The following is a 27,707-nucleotide window of genomic DNA, read 5'->3' as shown; positions in this document are numbered from 1 at the left end:
TCCTGACCATAATTCGGTACAAAAAGCTCTCGGGGCTGTCACGTTGGTGCCATTTTCAGAAATTCCGCCGGCCATTTTCAGAAATTCCGCCGGCCATTTTCAGAAATTCCGCCGGCCATTTTCAGAAATTCTGCGGGCCATTACGTATCATTACTCATAATGCCGTTACATAGTGGCATAGCAACCACAAGTGAGGTTCGCGTGATGAAGGCATGGGACGGTCCTGAATGGGGTCGTCGCCAACAGCCCCCGATCGGCAACATTTCCTGAACTCAGCTACAGCTCCCCCGAGTGCCGCACTATTTCCATTGTGGTGGACGCATCACGTCATCGACATTGTCGTACGTTTATTGGAACGGAAATTAAAAGAATAAATATGTAGGAAAACATAACAGCACATAGCCATGCAGCCTAACAAAAACTAAGAATACGCGGAATGGCGCAGCCTGTCGTGAGCCATGCTCCCCACCAGGGCACAACGGGCGCCTTCACTCACTCTCTAACAAGGCAGGTTTGCAGAACACGCGCTGTCGCAATCCGGGAAAACGGAGCCCACGGTAAGCGCGTCCTCCACGCGTGAAATTCCCATCAAAGCCTCGCGCCGGGACGTCACGCCGCCCTAGCTGCCGCCGCGCGCCCCGCCCGCGCGCCTCGAGACGGTCTGGCGCGCTCTTCCCGCGCGCGGAGTGGGCGGGCCGGCGTCGGCGGATGCGGCCGGTGCGCCGAGGGGACGAGGCCGGCAGCTGCCGTCTCGGCCCGCCTCGGACAGCGATCTGGACCGTGATGCGGAGCGGAACGCGACGGGACGCGGCCGCCGCCCCGCCGCGCCGCCCGGACCGCGTGGCGCGGCGGAGCGAGCGGGGCAGCGCGGGCAGGCGGAGAGCAGGGGAGTCGCCGCGGCCGGTGTGAAGTGGAGTCCGGTCAGCGAGGAGGTGACACACATTCCGAGAATGGAATGTCTGGCTTTTAGATCAGGGGCAAACTGTGCAGCCCCATCTGCGGTGGCGTGAAGCAGGATATAAAGTAGTCCTTAGCGTAGCAAACCTGCGCAAGGCGGTACAACAACGAATTATATCGCTGAGACTTCTTACGGCGGTGTGCGCCGGTTTGCAAACAACAGATATATCCGTGATGAGGTCAGCAGGCAGGCATCAGAAGTGACGTCAGCAAGCACGCATCCGTCGCCATTCTGGCGGGCATGCGTCATTCGCAGTGTCAGCACATGGCACGGACTGCCAGCGGTCATCGCAGGCTATTTCTAGGGCGACGGCGTAACGGTACCCTCCTCTTCCAGGGTCCAGCTGTCGGGGTGCTGATCAGCGAGAATCGTAATGTCACGGCAAAGGGCGACCGTTTCAGCCGGCCCGTCACCTGCACCGGCAAAAAGCAGCCTCATCGATCAGGCTTATAGCTGACGCGTCAGGACGATGTCGCAGCCCGGCACACCGCTGGAGAGCGGATTTCCGAAGTGAAGCACTGCCTGGAGCGGCTTGTGAGCGAGGGACTACGGGTAGGAGGCGCGCGGAGCGTACACTGCAAACGCCTTTCATCTGGATCTAGTCCTACAGAGGAATGCAATGTAATCGACGCTTTAAAACGAACGTGCTCGCTGTGCATTACCGGAAAGCAGCTACAATCAGTTCGATGATCACCAGTTTGATGCATGCTCAGTGGCTGATTGTCAGTTCTACCCTTCACCACAATACGCATGACCAACTAAAACCGTAGTCGTGTCACGAGTCCACGGTTATATCGGCGTAGAAAGACGAACAACAGCCACCCAAGACAAGGGTGTTGACTCCCGGAGCAGACTTTGGTTCTGGTCAACGCGATTTAAAACAGTTGAGAACAACCCGACCTCAAGACGAACATCCGCTGGTGAAGCTTTCGGAGCGACCGGTTTCGCAGCGTTTTTCGGTGCCATCAATATTTGATCCATATCACCAACGTGTCGCCATAAACCACTGAAGCCGCCCAGATTCCTTGCGTAGGGGAAACCTGTTCTTCTTTGGTCTATCGCCAATTAAGTTTAGGAGCTCGGCTCACGTCAACCCTCACTAAGTGTGCCTTGCTGTAAGCACTCGGTAAGATCCCTCTCGAGCCATCTCCCACTGATTTGCCTCAGCGCACTGAGCTGACTACCGCGAGAGTTTTCTCCTCTCATTGTCGTCTGACCTCCAGCATTTTTTTGTGCACTTTTTTTAACCCAGTGCCCACTGGTAACACCCTTCACGTTTACAGTCGCGGGCCGCCCCTTAGTGTCGGGGTGGATTTACGACGTTTTTTGCTGGGTCCCTAACGGACAAAGACAAAATCGCAGAGGAATTCAGGCCGCCTTTAGCATTAAACCACCTGGAGCCTGGGACCCAAATGTTTCACCGCGGTCCACCAGCGCGATTAAAACCTCCGGCGACCATTCATCGACGGTCTAACGCACGCGGGTCTCAGCTAACCCTCTCGGGACCGGTCGGATTCACCGCCCCGCCCCACCGGCCCGTGACGTCCCGGAAGCGGCCGCGGTCAGCTGACCCCGGCGCTCACGCCCGCTGACCGGGCGTGGATCGGGCGGGGCGGCGCCAGGGCGTGGCTCGCGCCGTTTCCTCGCCGGCGGCGCCTGCGTGAGGCGGTCCAAGGCCGGGCCGACCCCAGCCGCTGACGCGCGTCGTCCCCAGCCACCCGGAGCAGCGCCGCCCGAACAAACAGGCGTGGGCCATGCAACGCGCGAGCGCGCGAGACGAACGAGCCAGCCTTGGTGATGAAAACAAGCATCAGTCATGCGGTCCAAAGGCAGCCACGGCCGTAGACAGCGGCTTAGAGAACGCAGACCGTAAGCCGCCGCCGCCGCGGTCCAGCTGGTCGTGGTGAGCGATGCAGGGTGAGTTGCCGGAAATCTTAAGGATAATTTAACAGGATAGTGCGGGAAGAAGCATTCACCCAAAAGCTATGGGCAGCTACGGATTTCCTTGAGGCAGGGAGGAAAAGGCGAGCCGTCCCGTCTCCCCCTGATGACCTGTCCAAACCAGAGCAGGTCAGCCGCAGTGAAGCGGAACAGCCCCGCCAGTCATGCGTGCTCCATCGCGGCCCGCCACGAGTCCAGAGGCCGAGCTGGCGCCGGAAGGCTACGGCCATGCTGCACAGCAGTGGCTCTGTGGAACGCCCTAAGACCAGGCCACGTGCAACGCTTGATGACGGTAATGGGTGCACAATAACGGCCGCAAAACCGCACCAATAGTTCACCGCAAATTTTAGAAGTTTGGCTGCATCCGGGTCTTGGTCGGAAAAGTCGTTTCGAAATGGCTAGACCAAGGTGATAGATTCAGTTATAGCCAGTTGGTCCAATTCGTCCTGAGATTATCATGGTATTTGACAGCCTTTCCCAATGTTAAAGCCACAGGTTACTGTACCGATGCCGGCCAGGGACTTGCGGGCACGTCCGTCTACTACTGCTTGAGACCAGCCACCGGCTCTTCCCGCACACACGACCCGTTCGCGGCCGTCGCCAGCCGGTCCGCTGCAGACCACAACCGGCGCGCAGTCGGACCGGACCGTCGGACCGGACCAGCCGGACCCGGCCGGACCGGACGTCCTCAGGCTAGCTGTCGGAAGTCATCGCGCCGGCGGAAGCGAGGCCGGCCCGGTTCCCAGCGGCGCATGCACGTCGTCACCGGGCGGTATATGGGGCCTTGCACTGGACTGTGCGGCGAGGTCGGCGTGGCCAGCGTGAGATTCCTCGGCGCTGCCACCATGAGATTACCCATTTCCGGGAAAATGTAACGACAGGCACGGGACGTTCGCGCCGGCAGACCTGCGTTTCAGGGGACGAGTGACGCCGGCCACGCTCCGTCTGGTATAACTCCACAGCCGCAGCTTCAGCGGCGCTGTCCGACGGAGATCACCGCGCGGCGGTGCGACGCGCGGCAACCTCGTGACGAGCTGTCTTGGCTCGGTGCCAGCAGCCATGTTGTTCGCGGCGTCCCAATGTCAGCGCGCGCGTGACAAACATGGCGGCCATGCTCCCGACCAGCAAGGGTGGCGGCGGCGAGGTCATTGGTGTGATTTAGCAGACTGTTTGTGCCTCGGAGAATCTCCAAATGACTGGTTTGCTTGCAGGGCATGGGAGAAAGAAACAGAGGCGATTAGCCTGCAGTATCAAGGTAGCTGCGTGGTTCATCAAGATTTTCATGGCTTTGAGACTGCAAGCACCGGTGTTGCGTCTGTCATGGATGGGCAGCACCGCATTTAACGGCTGACAGAAATAACACGTCAACACCGAGCACAGCTCGCAGGCCGGCGCATTAGCCATCGCCGGACGCCACGCAACATTACGCAACAGCTTCAAAGTGGCGGCGTTATCACGGCGACATTCGTCCGTCACGGTCATTAAGCTGCCAGCCTAACTCGACTGCTGACAGCCGGGCCACAGTGGCATGTGCCACCGTCACGCACCGGTGGTAAGTCACGTGGTCATGTCATACAGCGGTTAACAAGGTCCTGACAGACGCGGCCAGGCTCCGGACAAAATGGCATGTGCTGCTGCTGCGTTTCATCGTGCCGCCCTTAGGATCCGTGGCAACTTGCTGGGGCCATATCGGTGCTCTCCCGTTCTCCCATCAGCCGGTATCAGCATTCTCGGGTTGAAGGAGCTGGAGGAAAAGAGCTGTTCACGCGCGCTCGCTGCTTGCGGGCTGGTCTGCTCCACACAGCCAAGGCCACTTTCCATTGGATAATTATTCATCAGCTCTGAATATCTGATGAATCACGCACCACTCCCAACATGGTCCGCAGGGTGCACCGTTTGCTGCGTGGTAGGAGAAAGGCGTGACGTTTGCTCCAGTAATTTGCGGCCGTAGGAAAAAGTCACACGCACTAAGGGCCCGTCCGTGGATTTCACCTGCGTAGTCACATGCGAAATAAACGACCCGTTCTCAACGCACAAAGCAGTCCACCGACGAAAACATCACCGGCCACATGCGAGTATACCACGACAATGCAGCAGCACCGTAAAACTCCGGACAGACGGTGGACCATCGCGCATTTTTCAGCGTCTTCGGCCGCGTAGCATGACGGGACGACGGACCGACGCGCCGGCACACGGCGACGGGCTGCAGCGGCTCGGTCAAGGCCTGGCTCGGTGCAAATGACGCTCCCCACCGTCGTGCTGAGCCCGACCAGCGGGTTTTGTCACAGAGCGGCGTGCTGTACGGATTAGCGGGCCGCTCGTGTCTCCCGCAAAGCTCCCCTGACATGAGCGGATCTGCCGCGAGGGACGCGCCGGCGGTGGGCTTCTGCCGACTGCGGTCGGGACCGCCGCCAGTTGTAAAGATCGTGGCGAAGGATGCCATGCGAGCGGTGAGTACAGCCTTAGAGTGCGATGAATACGCGTTTACTCGAACTGTCATGAACCCCCGCAGTCATCCACCAGGAACACGGTTTCATTGGAAAGCCCACAAATCACAGTTTTTGAACGTCCTCTTTTCTGATCTGAAGTCCAGGGTTCCATCACTGAGCTTGCCGAAGGCACAAAACATCCCATTCCTAAAATAAATCTGCTACCGACCCGCTGATAACCCAACGACATCCAGCCTGTGCTGGTTCAGCTTGACGATAGCCACTCAAAGTCGCCTCACAGCGCTACCGTGAAGGGGCGCAGGGGCGCGCAGTAATTGGCGCTTTGCGGAGCCAACCAGCTACCAGGGCAGGGCTCCTAATACTGGAGAGGGGAAGAGACCAAATCCTTTGTTTTGGTGCAAAATGATTGATACAATACATTGGTCTTCGACGCCAGGGACCCAAGCATATTCCTACAGAGTCGGCTTCCCCCAGGCCCTCCCTGGCGGCGCTCTTGCCGACGTTCATTCACGGGTGTGGCCGCCCGTGTGGGCGGGCCCTCCGCGCGAGGCCGCCGGGGGCCGCCACCTGACTCACGGTTCACGGCTAAGCACCGTTCCGAATCACGGCCGCTCCCGGCCGGGCGGCACGCGTCACGGGTCCTGTCGCGGCGCCGTGACGTGTCGACACGGTCGCCGGCGCGCCGGGAACGTCTCGGCGCGCTGATAATGCCGCACGCGCCATTCAGTGGGGCGGGAGAGGCTGTATGAGGGGTGGGGCGCAGCGACTTTGTACCGGGCTGGTCACAGTTCCCATGGCGTGCGCTCGACGCGTAACGACAGGACTACTGACGACGTCGTGTTAATGGTACAGCGCCTTTTCTCCCACAGATTCGCCCTTGAATGAGATATTGGCGACGTGGAGGGGGCATCAAAGCTTTTGAAAAAGCTCCTTTCCATGCCACGACATATACGTAATGTCACGTTCTGGAAAAGTAGAGGAAAGACATGTCCTCCCTCTGTGCCAGAGCCCATGTTTTTGCTACATTGCAGTGCATTGAGCTTACGTTTTGCATGGACATGCGCCGTGGCTTTTACTTTTAGGCCCTTGTTTTGATCTGCGTTTTCTGAACTAATTTTGGTGACCCACAGATCGGTAGAAGCACGTGTCATGCGTAGCAGTCGTGGACGTTGAAGTCTGGTGCCGATTTTACACCTGAAACCTTTAATCCGCGTCCAAAATTTATTTTAGTCTAAAGCCAATCTATGGCAGGTAATCCAATAATTTTTACGTCGTTTGTCTAACTGTAAGAAATGGATTCCATACTAGACGAAGCATATATAAGCGTTGCAATTTGCATTAAGTTTAGACAGCCTGGTTAGGAAGACTATGTATTTGAAGAACGATATCATAACTTCCTGTCAGATCCGACACCGGTCAGACTGCGTGCGGTCAAACCCCTCGGTGCATCGGTGATGAATAAAACACGGTTGCACACACTCACCTTTCGCCCACCACAATGCCAATCAATAACGATTTCAGTATCAAGTGCATTCCATTCATAATACACGCAACTATTAAGGCCCTTTCAAATGTCATTGCAGTGTTATTGATGGATTTCCGGCGGGGGTTCAAGCAGAAACGAATGTCTGCAAGTAGCAGATAAAAGTGACCACTTTCCAAGTTCGTGAGGTGGACGGCAGTCGTTTTTTACTGTGTATTGCACTGCAAATCACGCTAGCTGCTGCTCGGACCCACTGATAGCGATCTCGCTCCAGAGCAGGCGAAATGCAAGGTCACATCGGGCACTCAACATCACGGGGTCTGGAAGCTGTGAACGCTGGCGGTCTCATGGATTATGGGCAGGTATGAACGCTCAAGGGAAGGAAATAGGCAAGATCGCTTAGTACTTACCTCGTTTTAGAATTGTATCAATGTGATAAACGGAGGGATACACTGCACTGCACCGCTACCTTCAAACGCGAGCTTTATCTCCCAACCGAGGTTGCAGTACTTGACTATCCCAAAACAACCGAAAGGGGCACTTCTTGTATTGTATGCATGGTGTCCATATGTACAAGTGTCTCCATGGGCATAACAAAGGTACTGATGAGCCTAGTTATCCCAGTACGACGACTTTTGACAAACTGCACACGCGGTGCTAGTTTCGGTGATGACAGGTGTTCCAAAAAGCATAGCCTTTCATAGTCATACCAACCATCATAGTTCTAGTCTAACATAAATCAAAGCTGTCCTCTTTTTCCTCTTGTAGGCACCACAAAATATATTTCACGAAGTCTGCAATGCCAACCTGAGGAGCAGAGACCGAGCGCAAACTGCTAAACTACCACCATAAAGCCACACTGAATGCTAGCCCGCGACACGGGTGCACCCGATGTCAACAGGGTGACCGGTCTCCACAACACTGAACTGGATGCCGAGCGGTGAGGTGTGAAGACGGAGCGCGGGGGGAGGGGGCAGGCGGAGGTCGTGCCAGCCGTGACGCACTTACCCGAGCTGCAGGAAGCCGGCGTCACACTGGTACGTGGCGATGGTGTTCTCAGCCAGGTCCTCGGAGCTCAGCTCGACCCGACTGTTCAGGTTGGCCGCCGGATGCGGACACGCACCTGCGGAGCACACGCGCCCGTCAAACAGACGGCACGCCTCTGACCGCCGGATGCGGACACGCACCTGCGGAGCACACGCGCCCGTCAAACAGACGGCATACGTCTGACCGCCGGATGCGGACACACACCTGCCGAGCACACACACCCGTCAAATAGACAGCATACCTCTGACCGCCGGATGCGGACACGCACCTGCGGAGCACACGCGCCCGTCAAACAAACGGCATACTTCTGACCGCCGGATGCGGACACGCACCTGCGGGGCACACGCGCCCGTCAAATAGACAGCATACCTCTGACCGCCGGATGCGGACACGCACCTGCGGAGCACACGTGCCCGTCAAACAGACGGCATACGTCTGACCGCCGGATGCGGACACGCACCTGCGGAGCACACGTGCCCGTCAAACAGACGGCATACGTCTGACCGCCGGATGCGGACACACACCTGCCGAGCACACACACCCGTCAAATAGACAGCATACCTCTGACCGCCGGATGCGGACACACCCTGCCGAGCACACACACCCGTCAAATAGACAGTATATCTCTTGTCGCCAATGGTGCGGCAGACAGATAGCTGACCCGGTGGGCGCTCTCACCCAGCCGCACTTAGCTGACCCAGTTGATGTTACACTCGGGAAAGTTCTGAAGTATAGGCAGGCGGCGGCAGACGCAAAAGTTGTCGTTCGACTGCCGTTTGACTGCTCGACATGGCTACGGCGCCCGCCTTCTGGAGGCATCGGCTTGGCGCTGGAACAGCTGCCCCGGCGCGAGGAGGCCGGCGCATTAGCCGCCACAGCGCCTGTGCTGCATATCCATTAATCGAACACATGGCTGCCGGGAGCCCAGCCGTTAGCCGACGCATCTGTCGCGCGGCTAGTCCTCGGCGGTCTTTGAGGAGCCACGAGCGGTCCGGGTCCCCGGGCGGGCCCGCAGCTCCGGAGCGCCATCTCAGAGGCGGTGGGCTCTGTCCGACGAGCTGTCCGATGCCCAGAAGTTGGCTGGAGGCGCATGGTTGTATCCGTGTGTCAACGGTGTGCACTAGGACGTTGGTTGGTGCCGATTGTGGGGTACGTCACGCTCTGTGCCTGCCATGGCGTCACGGGACGACCATCTGAAGAAGCAGCATTGGCATAGTGCATAAAGAACGTGGCGTCCCACCACTCAAGAGTCAATGTTCTCGGTTGCGGGTTCTCTGCCTTCTGGCATCTACAGATGATTCAGGAGCACCACGCACCGGCCATTTCTAGCATCAAGAAAATAAAGCCAACAGCAAGTGAGGAAAAGACGGAATCTTCTACCTTTTTATGCGGCACTAAAGTCACACGATTCTGAGCATGCCTTATTCAGTAATGCGCGCTAATAGCAACGCAGCTGCGACGCACTGTATCGCATCTGGCAGCTGCTACACAGCTGTGAGCCATGTCCCTGACCGCGGGCTGTCGAATCTCTCGGAGGCGGCTGTGCGGCCGCCGTCGTGGTGGGCGGCCGTCGCCGCCGACCCCGACCACCGCAGATGCCGGCCCGTTTCTCCGCGTGGTCGCCTCTTGGCACCGGCGGCGCTTTCAACAAAAAGAAATCCCTCTTGACCGCGTCGACCGGCGGCTTCCTGTCGGCATTGCGGGCGGCGGGCGCGCGGCGCCAGCCAGCCATCTTGGGTGTGAAGGCGGCGCTTTCTTCTCCGCCGAGCACGGCTCGACTCCCAGGAACCGGCTCGGTGGCGCGGCTCGACTCCCAGGACCCGGCTCGGCGGCGCGGCTCGACTCCCAGGACCCGGCTCGGCGGCGCGGCTCGACTCCCAGGACCCGGCTCGGCGGCGCGGCTCGACTCCCAGGACCCGGCTCGGCGGCGCGGCTCGACTCCCAGGACCCGGCTCGGCGACGCGGCTCGACTCCCAGGACCCGGCTCGGCGGCGCAGCTCGACTCCCAGGACCCGGCTCGGTGGCGCGGCTCGACTCCCAGGACCCGGCTCGGTGGCGCGGCTCGACTCCCAGGACCTGGCTCGGTGGCGCGGCTCGACTCCCAGGACCCGGCTCGGCGGCGCGGCTCGACTCCCAGGCCCCGGCTCGGCGGCGCGGCTCGACTCCCAGGACCCGGCTCGGCGGCGCGGCTCGACTCCCAGGACCCGGCTCGGTGGCGCGTGCGTCGGTTTCCCTGTCGCGGGAACACGCGTAACAAGGCGGCGTGGCGGCCCACTCATGGGAGACTGATGGCTGTGGAGCCGCCGAGCCGCCCGGTCTGGCTCTGTGGCCTCGGGTCGGGACCCCGGATCGACTCCGACACTGACCGATCATCGGGTCATCACGTCGCTTCGGCTGGGTGACCTCAGCCACTGGCTGGGATTGCTGGCAAGCATCTTGGGTTGCTCTCTCGGACTGGCAGAGACTCGGACTCGGGCTAATGCGTTGGTCTGGCCTGTGTGGTGGTTCTGCGACAGTGACGGGCAACTCTGAGGGGCAGCTGCAGAGTAGGGCCGGAAACGCCTTCGCTTCGGCGCAGTTTCCAGGCGACCGAAATCCATTATACTTTGTAGATACACGCGGGCTCGCGATTTTCACAGAGGTAATTGTCCCAAAGCGGTGTAAGAAAGCGTGAAACGCTTGACAGACTGACTTATCCGTGACACTATCAGATGAGGAAAACGGGCGATTTGCAACGCCTCGCAGATGCTGCCACGTGACCACTATAAAATGGATGGTGCTTGTATGAGCAAGCAGAGAAGAAATCGAACAGTTGTTAGCAGACATGCATGCACAAAAAATGAAAGCTTTTGCCCAGATGCGAAATGTTAGCTGCCAAAAATGTGCTACTGGACCGTAGTCTTATGGAGGCTTCGTTAACATAGCATGCAGCCGGAATTCTTGACTTCTACAAAAATTATTGCTGCAGCAGCCGTTGGCAAGAGCCAGGAATCCCCAGACAACTGTCATGGGTCGCGCAGCGAAGAAGATGACACCGGCTGTCTTTAGCGGATGCAAAATGACTAAAAAAACATTCAATAATGCATTTGTCAAAAGGGGGAGTGCCACCTTAGACACCTTAACATCCAACCTCCACAAAGGCTTCCCGAGGATACTTTTCACTGCACATGGCAGAAGGTGCATAAGAGTATGCGTGTGTGCGTAGGTGCTACGCAGGGGCACACACTGAGGCAGTCATTTTGGAATGTCTTTCAAAACCTTGAATAAGAGCCCAAAACCACTTCCAAACATGACAAGCCACCACCAGTGTACTTGAGCCCAAATCCAGTCACAGAACTGATTTTGGGAAGGCCCTAGAGCAAGTCCGCTGCAGTACATGGTAGATGATCTGTTTGGTGGCGTCAAAAGCTTAGTGTGCAGGATTTCACTGGATTGCAATGGCGTCATTGGATTGCAAAAAACGTTATCGACATTCTGCTTCCTAAAATCTTACTGTGTCATCATACAATACATCATTAATTCATCTTGGTTGCAAAGTTTGCTGAAATTTAACTGTAGGTGGTTGGAAATAGAGAATTTGTTCAATAAAAAAGACTGCATTCGGAGTCCAATAGGAGAGCTCCGCCAAAAATAATCATTTCAAACTGAAGGTGACAAATATTGACTTCGCAGTCCGAATAAAATACGTATAATCCGGTCACGCCAGTGTGCACTTAAATGCTGACTTCATGAAAGTCGGCCTCATATTCCCCTTAATTTTATTGAGAACGGTGGTATGCGTCACCGACAGCAAAGCCATGAAAAATTCATAAAGGGATATCCTACACTCTTCGTTCCCGTCCATGCTCAAAGGCAGGTACGCACATGATTCGGCAGCGAAACAGCTGCGTCCTACCGCACCAGCCACGTCCGTGCCATATCATACACAGGGCGTGCCTATTTCAGCCCACTCACATGCCATTTAGCTGGAGCAGCAGTGTTACCATAGAATAGCCTTCTCGCTGCCATTTAGCAAGAGCAGCGTAATGTAACCATATTAACCACCGCTGAAGTAGACACGCCCAGTCCGAAGAAGGCATCGGGCCGCCGCTCTTGGTGCATATATTTCGGGACCTCCCAGCAGTTATGAACAGTTCTGACAGCTTATTTGTGTGCCCGCTGTTAAAATGTGCTATAGACACACCCAGCCATATCCCAGAGAGAGGTTGAGAGTGACCAGTGGTAATCGCTGCAGGACATGCTCGGGCATTCTAATGCAATCGCTCCAAAACGTTCGCTGCAGCAAGCATAACGCAAAAACCGAGGTTTATGTACAAGGGGTCTTTGATAAAATAACTCCTTTCCAATAAGCCGTCATGGACAGCCCAAGATAGCGTGAAATGGTAACGTTCCGGAAAGCCAAAGGCCCCGCACGTTTTATGACCTCATTCTCAAACCTAAATTAAAACATCAGGAGCACCGGGGCAGCGGCCAGAACCAAGGCTCATGCCCTGCAGGCCGCAGACACACGCCACTGCTGCAGCTGGTGCGGTAACACGCCCGCCGGCGCCAAACAGACAACCAGATGTTGGCAAGGTAGGGTGACAAGGCTTAGAGAACGAACTGCTCCCGACGCACGATGTGAACAAACAATGCATTCAGTCGTTCACGTCTCACACTCAGCTGGTGTGCTGCTGCACTCTCTTTCTCCGCACGCGACAATGCCCCTCCTTTAGACACGCCCTTTGAAAGGAGTCACGTCGCTTTGATAGCCCGTCACTCACGTGTCTGTGCTGACACGCTCGTCACCCTTTTTCACTCCCACCGCATTGAGTCCAGTCCGGTCCAGAAGTCACCGGATGTCGCCACGGCAGGAGCGGGGACCGGCTTCGCAACGCCGACACGGTCGCCGCCACAAAAACAAACAACCCCTGCCCGCTTCACACCCAGCTGCTGCGAAGCCCTCCATCTGGCGTTCGCCCCCAGCAAGGTGGAAACATAACCTTTCCCCCGCGACAGCCGGCGCACGAGCCCGAATCGCATCGACACGGCGGCTGGGCGAGCCAGAACAGCTGACCCTCGGGGCGCCGCAGTGGCGCGGCGGCAGCTGCCGGCGGCACGCGATAAGCCTCATTCGTCAACTTTCGCTGCAGCGACGCGCCGGGTCGGTGGCCTGCTCGTGGCCGGACGCCCCGGCGCGCGGCTCCACTGACCCCGATGACCTCTGACCTAGAAATGGTTGGGCTGCGGGCGGTCACGTGACGGCGGTGGCGCGCGGCGCGGGCGGTCACGTGACTCGTGTGGAGCGTGGGTGGGCGGCGCACCACCACTGACCCGTGATGGGCGCCCCCCGCTGGCGGCCAGGCACTCCACAAGCCAATGAGCAGCACTTGGCGCACTAAAAACCGTTCGGTGAATGTATTAGATCTGGCACCTTGCAGTGCAGCTAATTTGTTGGCGTCTTGATCGCAGTGGATTGTAAGACTGACCGGAGCACATCTTCAGGCTGACAAAGGATGTACGTCCGTACAATCAGAGCGACCGACAACAGATGATAAGCGTTGAATCTGGATAACTTCCATTCACTGAGGCTTGCCTGGCCCTCGAGTTGGCACCGCCAAGCCCCACAGTCAACAAACCCGCATGTGATCCTGGCCTAGAAACCATCCGCTGGAATGCAAGCACCGCCTATCGGTCTGACGAAGTCCAGTCAAGCCAAGGCATGAGACAATGAAGGCCTCGGGCGCGGCCAGCCGGAACAACCCGCCGTTTCCCGCGTTTCCAGACCACGTGACCGGCGGTGGACTTCCGGGCAGTCGGCGGCGGCCGCGGGCCTTCCCGGCGGCGGCGCGTGCAACTGGGGCACGGCAGCCGAAGCGGAACAGGGCGCATGTGCCCTTGCTGCACGCCAGGTAGCCATGACGACGGTCCGGCGTCCGGCAACGGGTGGTCACGTGACTGACTGCTGCCTGGCCAGAAGCAATGCGATGGGCTCGGAAAGCCGTGGCAAGCCTATAACGGGACGGGCCCAAGGACGGTAAACCATAGGTGACGTCACGAACCTATCGGTGGGTGAACAGACATGCTTTGCATGGTCTCCGCTGAATAATTTTTGCTAGACCAATATACCAAAAGAGGGTGGGGAGGGAGGGGGGGGGGTCGTGGAAGACCTCAAGGGACGGATATATCTGAGCATGAATATCCCGTATAGAATGTCATGATATCACATTTTTGAGACGCATGTGCGTGGTACTTTTTTTTAGCGCTGTGGCGTTGCCAATTTGTAAGAAACACCAAAAACGGTGAATTTAGCCACTTTTCTAACATACAAAGTTATCAATCACTTATCTATAGTACAGGTGAATGCTGTATTCCCGCCTTGGGGACGAATGTGAAAACGCTCTGAAGCACGGGTAAGATCCCACGGTACCAGTGTCTATATAGCCCCACAAAACCATCTCACATAGATATGAAATATGTCTATATAAGGTATGTATCCATGTGAGTATAGAGATACCCTCTATGACCGGGCTTTCCCTCGATCAGAACAAGGCTGCGACAGCGGCGGCAGATACCTGCTCCCAATCATGGGAGGAAACCTTCCAGTTAGTCAAAAGAGGGCCTGCTGTTAGCCCAAAGAGAGCCAACTCCCTGCCTTACCAATTAGAACGATATCCGCTATCATGAGGGTGCCCTGCAGTAACGCGGATATCAGCCACCCAACAGTCCTGCAGTACAGGAGAAATCATAACGCAACAAGGACTCAGTATTAGGAGGTGGGACACCCTGCCGTATCTTGGTTCTCCATCACTCAAAACCCTCACGTTATTACGGTCTCGTCCCTTACCCTACGTGGATCTGCAATCAACATCATTTGGACCTTCTTTTAGTCGGAGCAAGGTCATTCCGCTGAAGAGCCCTTGAAACCATACAATTTAGCTCTATGACTAATATGTCTGCTGCACTGGGTTGGAATTCCTTTTTCCCAAGGTCCCAACATGATCGAGGCCTTCTTTCATTCGTGACAGAGGCCTCCTGTGACACGATCACTCCGGACCACACCCGATCCTTCATAGCTGGTGCCTGCTCCCGATGATTACATCACGTTGGTGGTCATGGCTGGATTTCCTGACCGCGTCACCGCCGCTGACCAAATAGTACAGCAGACACGCCATAGGTTTTGGAGCCTTCCAAAAAAATTCATAGTGAACAAAATAATATGCTCGCCGACTCTGTCTTACGAGAGGTTGGAGGGCTGTCGACCCTGCTCGTAAGGCGACGTCTCCCCAGCAGGAAACCGTGTGAACAACACACCCATGCATAGAAACTGCGGCAAAGAGCACCACCCTTACACCAACATGATGCTAAACCAAACGCACGATGAACGCCGTCTCATTGAGACTGCCAGCAGGTGGACGGCGACGCCTTGCACACGGTGTGGTTTCAGACGCGGGGTGAAGTGGCTGAATTCCGGTTTTTGTCGGACCCTCAGCCTGCTGCTGCGACATGGCGCCGGTCGGAGGAGTGTTGTCGGTCACGGAAAAGATTGCTGAACGGTCCCAGACGGTTTCTGGGGGCAGATCTGGCCGATATTGCTGCAAGGTTTCCGCCGCGACAGAGGTCAAATGCCTGGAGACTTTTTCATCTGGGTGAGTGGCCACCGTCTGGCGTTCTTACAGCGTCGATTGAGATGATCTCTTGGACACTGTGAACTGATAACTCCTCGATCTTAATATTCACGTGCAAGGATGCCATGAAACTAGAGTAAACGGTGCAGTAATCATACGGCAGCGCCCTTGCACGGAGGCAGACTCCAGCGCACCGTCACACATTCCGACTGCGGTAACCAGCGTTGTCCACACACTTCCGGGATGTAGCCGGCACGCGCCCCACCGGGTCACGTCCCATGCCGTATAAGGACACCAACCAGCGAGTGTAGGACGGCATGATTGCCAGCATCACGAGCCCTCGCACCCGCCGAAACCGGCTTGGCCGGACCTGGCGTGCAGCCAGGTCCGGAAAGAGGCTAATAAGTGATCGTACCGGTAGGATGCAAGCAATAAAGCTCTTCGCAGTATTCGCAGGCGACACCACTTCATGGTGATTCTATCTTTATACGAGAAGGTCACAATGGGTTGGGATAACAGCGCAGGTAGTTGGCAACTGACTGTTGAGACTTTCTCGCCCAATTTACCTGGGTCGTGCATCGATAGACATCGGTAGGCCCGAACGTATCTGTATCTCTCAGGTGGCTTTCTTTTTGTTGCGGATAAACTGCATGCCTCTTTGCGTCCTTATCCGAGGGGAAGAATTTCGTCTGACCCAGGCCCCATGCCGCCCGTAACCGGCGCCAGGCCGGCCATGGGTCGAGAAAATTGGCCTTCCCCGGCGAGGAAGATCAATAACAGGATCCCACGGATCGCACCGGAACAATGGTCGATAAACCATCTCCGACAGCGACGAGATTGCCCCCAAATTACGGAGCAACCGACGTGTCGTGGCGCCGCGCCGGCGGCCACGGCTGAAAGGCTGGCTGGACTCGAGGTGGACGGTCATCTGCATAGGTCACCGTGGCCGGCGCGCCCCCGTCCGGCCGGCGGAACCTGCGGCGGCCGGCCGCGCGCTAACGGTTCGTTTCTCTGACCCAAATCGGCCAGTATTCAGACGCGCGCTGGCGGCTTATAGCGCGCGGGCGGCGGCGGTGGCGGCGGCGCCGGTGGCGGTGGTGGCGGCGGCGGCGGCACGGGCGCGGCCGATCATACAGCTGGCGACGGAAAAACGCGGCTGCCGGCCCGGGCAGCGGAGAGCGTGCTGCGTGGTCGTAACTGCGGCGGCAAATGGAGCCCCGGCCTGACGCGGCCGCGCAGGATTCATGGACGCCGTTATTCCGGCTCGTCCGGCGCGTTTTTACGGGACCATCACGGCAGGAAGCGGAATGGAAGCCCGGTTTTCGTTGTCTCTGTTTATTGAACGACTGCTGATGATGTGTCCACTCTACAATGAATGCCTAAACTGCTGAGCTAACAACCCTACAGTTCCGGGTCTGTGGACTTTTTCAAGCGGCTTGACACTAATGATGCTGGTCACAACGGACACCTCTAGAGACCGAAGTGAGGACGCTTTCCACTGTCTGCTTCTGGCACAAAGCACCACAGACGCATTGGCCGTAATCGGCGTCAGCAGATTCTCGTCGCGCAGCGTGCGCTGGCGGCTTTGGTGCTAGCGCCCTGCTTCGATTCACTTTGTGCAGTCACCTGGCGACTGCAATCGCGCAGCGGAACGCAGCACCATGGCGGCACGACGCGCGGGGACGACGCGCGCTCCGGGTCCCGTTGTCGCCCGAGGGCACGTGTGCCGACGTTCCGACGTGCGGAACGACCTCTAATGAAGCGAAATCACCGCCCAGAGCGTCAGGCGTAGACACTCAACCGTGATGGTGCCATTTGCGGGTCGGCTGATGCTTCGGCGTGCTGGTGGACTTCCTTGCGGCCGCGAGGGACGAGACAAGTCATACCACGATGCGTGAGGCGGATGGTGTTTGTTCATAATCCTCATGCAACAAGCTGCTACCAAAAGACTGAACCTCTCCTGTGATTCTTATGGTGACATCACCACGTTGGAATAAAGAACCTCGACCAGTCTCTGAGCCCATCCAACGTCGGATTTCAACGGTTGTGGTTCCCAACGCGCGGAGGCAACATAAGCCGATTGTGGTTCCGCTGTGACCGCCATCTGCAGACGCGTCAGGAGGCCCGAGCCGGCTGGCCAGGAGGCCCAAGGTAGCGACAAGGCTGATGGGCGCGGCGCAGTGCGTCCATGGCCGTCAGCGAAAGGATCCGTGAGGCGTATCGTAACACGGACGCATCAGATCGTTAGCCAATGGCCAACGTCTCCGAGTACCTTCGCCTTGGCTAACGCTGGAGACGCATGAGGTGGCATGAGGCCCGCAATGCGTTGTGATGTAATACTTTCCCTGGACCATGCTTGGATCTAGCCAGCAGGACCCTTTCTTTCGTGTCGCGGAGAAGAGCCACAATGGGATTCACGACGCCAACACCGTGCCGCAAAAAACCCGAGAAAAGCCAGGCTTTCGTTTTTCGCTGACGCAAGGCGCCGTAGAGGAAGTCAACATCTGTGGCACATTCTGTAGTACCGGCACCCTGCTTTCTCACGAAAAGCACGAGAACACTGCATTGAGTCGGGACCGGTGTTCCTGCCTGCCGTGTTCCTGTACACCACGCTCCTGTCTGCGGGTGCACATGCAAGCCAAGGATCACGAAAATCAGTCACCACCGTCAGGCGCGGTCGGGACCGCCCGCACCTGGCGTGTCAAGTGTGGCCCCAGCTGCCGCCCGCATCGAACTCCCCCTTCCTCACCTTGCGCTACATCCCCGGCCAGCAGGAAAGACCACACACTCAGCCAGACGAGCCCTCGCCGATTCGCATCGCGCACACTCATCGCCGCAACGTCACGGCCGGCCCCGGCCGGCGCAGGACCTCGCCCGCCCACGGTCCACTCACGGAACACTCACGGCACACTCACGGCTCACTCACGGCGCGTTCACGGTACGCTCACGTCTCGTGCGCGGCTCGCTCGCGGTCAACGGCGCTCAGTGCGCCGCTCATGACCTGCCTCGTCGTTGGACGCGCGCCGACTGGTCGCCAAGGCTGCGCCGGCCCGCCGCCGTCGGTCTGACGTCACCGGCAGTGACGTCATCGACCGGTGAGGAGGCACCGAGAGCTGGGGGAGCGGCGCGGCGGGGGAGGGCCTCAGCGGGACGGAACAGCTGTCTGAGCCGGCTCGTGAATGTCAAGGGGAGTGAAATGGCAGCGAGTGAGAAAATCCGAGGTGTTTGTAGTCACGTTACCACGTTTACTGTTGAAAACTTTGCTGTTGACAGCTAATATTTCTGTCTTGGCCACACTGCCTATAGGTAATTAGGTGGATACATGTGTCCAGCCAAAGTTGGGTCGAGACGAGTTTTCCACGAAAATAATGAGATACTCATGATATTTTGGTGATCGTATGTGCCACGGTTGTTTCAGGTATCAAGGTATTGCAATGTTTTGTACTTCGCGCAGCGAACGGAGCATAATTGTTCCACATCAATATGGCACGCACTCACAAATAAACAATGATCGTAACATTATCGCCAGCAATATCGTGGTGTCTGTGCTAATACAAAGTCAATAGCGTGCTTAGCCATTGCTGATAACAGCAAGCTTTTACTCGAACAAAACTGCAAACAATGCGGTTAGTGCAACACTCTTGGACATTATCAAAGAGGCTTAACTTTGCGATTGTAATCGACCTGTTGCTGGCTATTACAAGCTCCAAATCGTCGCGATCTTTATGTAGTCACGGATGTGTAGAAGAGCCGTAGACGTGACGCCAGGGAGTCGCCATGCTCTGTGTACGCCAGTAGCGTAGCTGTACGCTGTTCAGATGGGTCACTCGGACTTTTCTGGCTGGGATAGCTCAAAGAACAGGTCGTAGCTGTTTGCAGATGAATAAAGCGGCCACAAAGCGCAGACATCAACTGGCCCAGCAATAGTCAGTAAAAAGATAGCTTCAGTACTCTTACCTTTGCGAGATAGCCATAACGATACATGCGTACAGCCATACCACATCTGCATGCACACCTACACATTCACAGGAACAGCCATCGCAACTTCCGGAATCCAGGCAAGCATCGGCGCGAACAGCTAGTCACCGCGCCGCAGGCTCTCAGGTCAGCGCCTAGGGGATCTCTTGAACTCGTGACCGAGCCCGGCAGCCATCACTCGCCTGATGGTGACCTGAGCGGAAGCTTCTTGTCAAGTCGGCCCGGAAGCGCCGCGTGCAGCCGCTACGACTCTCCATATGCGTGCACGTGCACACTCGACATTGCTTTTATGACGTCATGTCCACCTCCTTATATTCACCGATCTTAGTGCTGCCCGCCACGAGCTTTTCAGCTGATAATGGATGAAGAAAATGCTATGACGGAACAAATTCTACATGGTGGGAGGCACGAACGCAATATTAAATAAATGTATGGACTCAAGGTCGAAATAATGCACGTCCCTGGCAGCGTGGTGCGTAGGCCCCGTGTTCTGTTGTTCATCACCCGGACCAGCCCAAGTGAGCTTCCTTTCGCTGCAGCGTGCCATAGTGAACAGCGTCCTCGGTTGTCGCGCTGTCGTGAAGGCGGATACTGAGCCGGAAGCCTTGGGGCGACAGGTCCGTCACAGGGCACGCAGGTCACGCAGCCCCCTCTGTCGTGTGGGGTAAGGCCTCCGTCTTATCGGGGTCACGAGGCCTGCGTGACGCAGCTGGGTCACGACTTCCAACACTGGCTTGCGCGAAGGGGCCTAACAGTTTCGACGTGAGTACAATGCCGGGGTGAGCAACAATGACATGAATTTGCAGCCACGGGTGTGTGATATATTTCACTTCCACTACAACCTGACTGCAAATATGGACATACATTCAGCTTGGTCTCTGAAAATTGACAATTTGCGTGCTAGATTAGACGTCAATGTTATGATTTTTGAATCATGCAGATTGGAAACGCTTACGCGCATGCATTGCTTGTGGATCTGTATAAGATCTGAGTGCTCTCCATTTGAATTAGACTAGCCATTGCCCTAAAGCTAATGGCACAGCGATTTGACATCATTCGTCGCAAAATCGAAACACTCGTGCACGTCGATGACTGATGTTGTTTGCAAGATAATGACAGCTGTCAATTATCTGATTGCCATGGCGTGCCTCAGCACAACGGGAACGCGTCTTCATTTGGTTTTCAAAAGTATGGTGCATGTAGAACACAAACGCATGCATGCACAGGCTGTTTTGGCAACAACACACGTCTTCGCTTCCTGTTTGAAGGATTAACTCGTGACCGGGTGGGGGTCAAATTGACCCCCCCCCTCGAATGTTTTCCGGAATGGTTTCTGAACGGTGCGGCGTAGCCACGCCATATTTTACACAACTGTAGATAATTGAGTGATAAATCGTTTGACATCAAAAATTTATATATTTATTGCAACTTCGCTGACCTACGGCAGGTCAAAGTCAGACCATGGTTTCAGCGAAGTCAACTTCTAGGGAATCGTTCAATCTGATGCAACAACGGAATGTGTGACAGAGCCATACATCTCTGAGATGCTTTCTTAGGCCGCACAAATATTGAATAAGTAAATTACGTTGAACCAAGGTCAGGAATGAAGGCTAGACCAAGTTCAAAGCCAAGTTGCCTTGTTACTCTAGGGCTTGCTGTATGGGATAGCTTCTGGTGCTCATTTCAAATTTATTGATAGCAGGAACCGCATCATACATTTTCCATGGACATCTTAGAGGTCAGAATAGACCATTGACCTAAAATGATCGAGGTCAACATTTTGCTTTTAGAAACATACTGCTTAACGTAATCTTTGTCGCTTATTCAACCGCAAAACTCAGAGCAGTCTTGTATGATTTTGGTAACCACGACATTTCAAAGGTCAAAAAAGGTCCCTGACCTTAAATGGGTATGTTACCTTTTGCTTAGAGAGTTATTTATGTTCTAGGGGCATTTTGAAGACCAGCCTGGCATTTGGCCTTGACCTTATTTGATCCGAAGGTCGTGACCTGGGGAACTCAAACTTTTGATCTAAGTGAGTTCACGCACAGGTCATTACACCCTGTAAATTTAGTGTCTTTAGCCTTCTTAGTTTCCGAGATATCAGGGGGCTTAAATTAACCCCACCCGAGCGAAGGGTGTTTAGCCGACCACCCGGGCGCGTGCTAAGTCATTAAAATGATGTCTTGTGCATTTCGGCACCGATTAAATTGCATAAGATGCTTCTAAATGAAAACAGCATACCACATCACAAATTGCATTCGTTTGTTAGTGTACTTTACATTGTACCCATGACATATTTTTGGGGACAAAAAAGAGACCGCCATAACTGATGACATACTCTTCGATGTAAAGCTCGCAATCAAACGTAATGCCTTGCTCATGTAAGCAGGCCACTAACTGCTCCGACGACATGTTGATATGTTGCGATAACGTCCACTTAGACGAGGAGCGTTGAAAGCATTACTGCAGCTTAATTAAAAGAGAAAGGCATGACACTTTTGCCAAAAAATACCCATCTTTGTCAGCCATCACCAGCAGAAGAATTGGCGTTCATCGTCCCTGGAAGATGGTTTTCCGTGATGTCAGTCACTTCTCCTGTTCACTCTCTCCAAAACTTTGTCCAGACTAAACATAATTCTGAACACATACCTGATGATGCGAGATGCTAGGCGATTTCACACACCACTCAACAACAACAACAAAAAAGTATTCGTCCTCAAGCCTTAAAGACAATGCCCATTGTTTTTGTCAGCCTATGAATCGCGACATTCCATTCAAAGCGGCCCAAACGCGGTACGGTGTGCTTGGCGTTCGTTCGTGTGAGACAACGGCTCTGGCCGCGGCTCGTTTGGCCTTAGCCGCAGCCTTCCAGACGAAATAATCAGCTTCCTGAGCGGTGCCGGAATAGTCACGTGACCGATCTCGGACAGAGCTGTTGGCGGCGCTTCGGTGCAAGGGTGATGGAGCGAGCGCTGCCATAAGTCGGTCATTGATTGTCAGGAGTGTGGTCCATCAAACGTGACGGGCACATTGCCTGTCTTCCCGGGCGATGCGTGACACCCTCAGCGTTGACAGTTTGTCAGCCCAGTGTGCGTGCAAACACTTATGCGATGGAAAAAGTGAGCTTAGAATGATATCTTTCGAGTGATATTTCCCCGTCCTTGTGAGACGTCTGTGTGATCCTACGAACTTCATCAAAGTTTTGGCGGGCTTACTCTACATTAAGACATATAGACGTATAGACATGAGGTCAAGAAAGAGCCACAAGCCAAATTTAAATATCTAAATTAGCTGTGCACCATAACCAAAGGAAACACCACTAAATCAAAACAAAGGTGTGGTGTTCTGAATGTCGGAAATGAGTTTAATCTCCCCAGTATGGCACTTTCTTTTTTCAGAGGGTTGGGAATGAATAGGTGGGACGCGAGTGAAAGGTCTCATTATAATAAACTCATCACAACACTTCAACTGGAAACATGTTGACGATCTCATCCACGACGCGAAGAGTATAAATTATTCAGATAACACTTGGGTATACCACTGGCCATGAAATTACAGCAGCAGCCAAGGTGCTTGGAATTCGTGGCTGGGCTTCCACATCTCCCAGAGCCAGCCACAGAGGACGGTCGCCTGACGCTAACGAAGAAAGGCCTCGCCTGGAGGAAAGCAAACCCTGAGCCAGCCCCGACTGACCTATAATACATGCAAAGCTGACCACATACTGGTGCCCCACATCGCTGCGACTTCGGGATAGTAACGTGCCGTGCCGCTCTGTGTCACCAGCGGAACAAAACTCCGTTGGACACTACGCCGCAACAGCGGGTCATCCCGAGTCCCGCGGCGCCAGAGCCTCGCATTGGGCGAACCAGGCCGGGCACCGGCGGCGTGTTCAAATTCTGCAGCTCTGCCCGGAGGACCAGCGCTCGGCGCTGTTGTCACAAGCCGCGCATAGTTCAACTTGCCTATGCATCAGACTGGTTCCAGCCGGCTGGGACCAAACCAGGCCATAGCGGTGAACGAGGATGTGAGACTGTGTCAAGCACGTGCAGCAGAATACTTTTCCGGGCCCGGGTGGCGTTCTAGAGACAGCGCGCGCCGCAGAGAACGGTCTGCTTCCAGAGTTATGCGCCATTCGAGGGAGGAGGGGTGCGGTAGGGGGGGGGGGGGGATCAGTAGCTTATCTCAATTTAGCCACGTAGAGATGATCATTAACTGAAATTATAGGAAATGTTGCACTGATAAGTTGCATGATGCTACCATCTCCACAACATTAATTTGTTAGTTTGCGATCGTTAACTTAAAGGAGACGGAGTTTATCACGAGCTTATTGTGTCTGCTTTTATTAATTGCAATCCGAAAGTCGCTGATGGAGTCGTTATCACAGCACATCGTGCCGTAACTTGTTGTCGGGATTAGTGTTGCTGTCAGTTCGAGTCGGAGATGATTCAGCTGGTGATCAGTCGAACAACAGCACACATATTGTTTTAAGCTTTTTATTGGCAAAAGGGCTCTTTACACTTACTTACAGTGCATTGGAGGTCTTCACCGGGGACATTTTCTACGCGATGCCTGCCCTTCCTGTCAGGGGAGAGGCAGGAGGCGCCACATAGTCGCAGCAGCTAACTACGTCGTAAAGCACCAACGACACACACCCGGGTGGGACCCTCCTTTACTTACTACACTCAATTACCATCCGTTATCCACCCGTTTGAAGTTGTTTAAAGCAAATCATGTTTTACTACGGAATAGTTTTGGGGAAATTTGCACCCAAACATTTTCTATTGAGTTGATAATTGCAGAAGTATAGTGTGCATGGAGCTAATAAAGACCAAATAAACCAGGGCAGTGCCACTATGTTTTATTTATCAACGTATCTCCCGATTGTTCGCAATTTTTTTACTCGTACCCATGCCTTACCTGTCGATGCTTTCAACATCTGCACCCGGTCCCAGGCGTTTCCCATTTCACATGGGTACTCATGGATTTATCCAAACCGTGAAGTCCTTTGGCACACATGGCGACCGTCAGCGCCCTTTGTGGTGGCTCACCATGCTCTAAACCACATCGCCGAGGAGTCAACAACCTACCGCGCAAGCAAGTGCAGCCTTGCACAACAGAGCTCGGAAGGCAGTCCCGCCACGGACCTGTGACATCATGAGGCAGAACGACAAAAAGACGCACACCACACACGGATGTTTGGTAACCAGGAGTCGTAACTCTAGTGGCCATCCACTTAGAGTGTGTTGTATGTGTGATGTGTGTTGGAGGCCTGGTTTGTGGCACGGGAGATGTCTCCACAAGCATGTAAATACAGTAAAAGACATAAAGCCACACCTTAACTGCATTCTCCATAAATGTGAAGGCTGCCCGGGCGAGTTGCGACCTTGAAGCCGGCTCTCATCACATTACCCGTGCGAAATCCGCCTCAGGACGCCTTGTTCCTTTAACGGGCCTCCGACACGCAACGACAATTGTGTGAAAGAAAATGCCGGTATGATACAAACACATTTACGGCAACAGCGGTGATAGTCCTGCAGTAGTGGACGAGACCCGTCTCAGTTGTGAATCCCGCGCCTTCATAGGCACAACAGCTTGTGTTGCAGAGCTATGGCCCGTGTAACAGATGATCACCTTTGCAAAACCTATGCAGTTAACACCGCTATGTCTGAAATATTTTTTTTTGCATTTTTCGGCCTCCGTTTCACCATTTTTGCTTGCAAAGTCTTCTTTTGAAACATTGCGAGGCGAGTGGTTCGGCTTGCCTTGTTGCACAGTCGACTATTATGCCTTTGAGGCATTGTTGAATGAATAAAGATGACATCATCCGATGTAAAGCACTTTAAACCGGAGGAAAGCCAGAAGCAACAGCAGAGAAGAGTTTCGAGAGAAACGTGCTGTCGCATGCTTCACCACAGCAACCAAATAAACGAGGCAGAATGTGACTGGACCATTGAAAAAGGTTGAAGCATAACGGTCATTGCCTGCTGATTGTTTCCATGGAAAAGTCTCCATGGAAACTTGCTGTTAGTAGATCATTCATTGATGTCTTGGGCAACAATTTCCTTTCAGTGCTTGGCGAAAACCATGGTTTGGATCGACAACCGTCTCAAGGTTCTCTTTTATCAAGGTTCCAAATTATTAGTTAAAATGACAGCCTGTAGGGGGCAGTGTATCGCTCGTTCAAATCACAGCCCCATAGAACTGGGTCATGGTGACTGGGATGAAGATAAAGAGCAGTTGAAAGAAACCTGACTGTTTATTTTCATCGTCTGTAGATAAAAAGGCTAGTATTGCAGCGCAAATGGACCGGTATTATGAAAATCAAAACACACAGAGTGGAGAAGGGCCTGTGATAATGTGTCTCCTTCCCCTCCTCTCTTTCTCCCTCTCTCTCTCTGTCTCTCTCTCTCTCTCTCTCTCTCTCTCTCTCTCTCTCTCTCTCTCTTTCACTCTCTCTTCTCTCTTTCTCTTTCTTTCTTTCTCTCTCTTCTCCCCTCTCTCTCGCTCGCATGTCTACTCGAATTTTACCTCTACCATCTTGAGAATGATACGGAATTACAATGAATGAAGTAACGAAACTTGCTGAACACGTGGGTAGAGATGGCGCTCTAGGGTATTATATTGTGTGAAAACCTATGTCAAATATTTCAGGTAGCCTCGCTTGCCACCCTTGTTTTTGCATCGCTTGCGTCTAAATGCACTGAAATAAGTTAAAGCTATATTGTGTGAAATATTTATATGATGCAACGCAATTATGAAATGTGAGTTTTTGAGCTCAAGACGTTTGTGAATGAGCAAGATATGATAAATGCCATGAAATAGGCTTTCAGTGCGTGAAAACGGAGCTACTGACTGCTGAGGACCAGTGTGCTATGAAATTGACTAATTGTAACTCAATGACCAGCATGAACTTGGCGTTATAGCGTTCATCAATATATATGCATATATATATGTATATATATATATATATATATATATATATATATATATATATATATATATACCAAAGAAGCCGCCAGTGTTGTGAACAAGATACTTTGCAACGAATATGCTTAAAGTGGATCAGCGCAAATTTGGACATGCTGAGATAGGCTGATTTATACTTTGCTGATCTATAACTTCAAAATTTTCTGACAATGATATTTTTTCTTTTCTTTGACCAACGCGTCAGGTTTTTATTTGCAAGAAGTAAAAAGTGATGCATATCTGCGCGTTTACCCTGGAGATACGGAAACATAAGGGTTGTGCGGATTGCTCGCTCACCCTGCCTTTTCTCAGGGGCTCAGCGAGAGCCTTGGTAATGAGGCACAGGGCTGAACAAGGACCCCTGAAAGGGAAAAAGCAAAACTGAAAAGCCCCTTCTCCACAAAAGTCATCGGATATGACACGCTTGACCACGAGCGAGCATGATTATCTTTCGTGTTAGTCATATTTTCCTTTGCTAAATGGGAAAGAAGTCAGAAGCTACAGGAAGATGCAGATATCTTTGTGTTGATTCTGATTATTCGTATATATTGTTGGAGTCAATAAACTAAAGAAAGTTGGCTTTTAATGACGACATGGAATAAACTACTGGCGCTTCCATTGTATCATGGCTCAGTGGACTATTTCCAAACCGATTACGCTAAGAGATATTGAGGACCTCGTGGGCATAGATTGGAGATCGCAATAAAGTAAACAAGTTGCATTGATATAGCCAGCCCACGTTTGGGTTCGAATATTCAGCCTTCAGTGAGAATCGATCGGTGAAAAATTGCTTAACATTGTTTTGAACATGCATACTTGTAGGCATTAGAAGCAAAAGCCCGACGCCTGGTGTTGTAGCTTCCTTATATCGTGCGGCGTCGACCTCTCAGTTAACATTAGTTGGCGGCCAACGAGCGAGCGAAGGTGTTGACACATTTAGAAAAAACATATCTAAACGCCTTAAAAAATCAATTCGCACGTTTCGAAACCAGTCCTTGCGTATATTTCAATGGTGCGATTTTTCTATGGGTGATGGGAACGGATTAGCATTTATAGCACCATTTCCTGTTGCTGGAACCTGATGGTGGAACTGGAGGTAGAACCTTTATTTTTCTGTTGATATAACTGTCAACACGTATTCGGGTAAGAGTAAAATTTACTCCCCCCATAGATTTTTCTAAAATGGTTTCAGAACGACGCGGCGTAACCACACCAAACTTTGCATAGCTATAGACAGATGCATAGCGGACCTTTTGATATCTAAAATGTGATAG

The 27,707-nt window shown here is 53.9% G+C and overlaps 1 protein-coding gene across 1 annotated transcript in view; it reads right to left on the bottom strand.

Annotated features, from left to right (window-relative positions):
• The window catches only part of LOC119096527 (uncharacterized), a 43,388-nt gene extending 24,860 nt beyond the window's left edge, over positions 1 to 18,528 (bottom strand). The window contains exons 1-2 of the mRNA XM_037219437.1: positions 18,236 to 18,528; positions 7,841 to 7,955 (exon numbers count right to left, since the gene is read on the bottom strand). Of these exons, the coding sequence (XP_037075332.1) occupies positions 7,841 to 7,955; positions 18,236 to 18,317 (197 nt within the window). The 5' untranslated portion in view covers positions 18,318 to 18,528. The remainder of the gene's footprint in view (positions 1 to 7,840; positions 7,956 to 18,235) is intronic.
• Positions 18,529 to 27,707: the final 9,179 nt, after the last annotated feature.

This window comes from Pollicipes pollicipes, unplaced genomic scaffold (genome assembly GCF_011947565.3).
Source record: "Pollicipes pollicipes isolate AB1234 unplaced genomic scaffold, Ppol_2.1 Scaffold_4295;HRSCAF=5057_pilon_pilon_pilon, whole genome shotgun sequence".
In the NCBI taxonomy this organism is placed as follows: Eukaryota; Metazoa; Arthropoda; class Thecostraca; order Pollicipedomorpha; family Pollicipedidae; genus Pollicipes; species Pollicipes pollicipes.
Note: the sequence above shows the minus strand (reverse complement) of the source record. Positions and strands in the feature narration are given on the sequence as shown.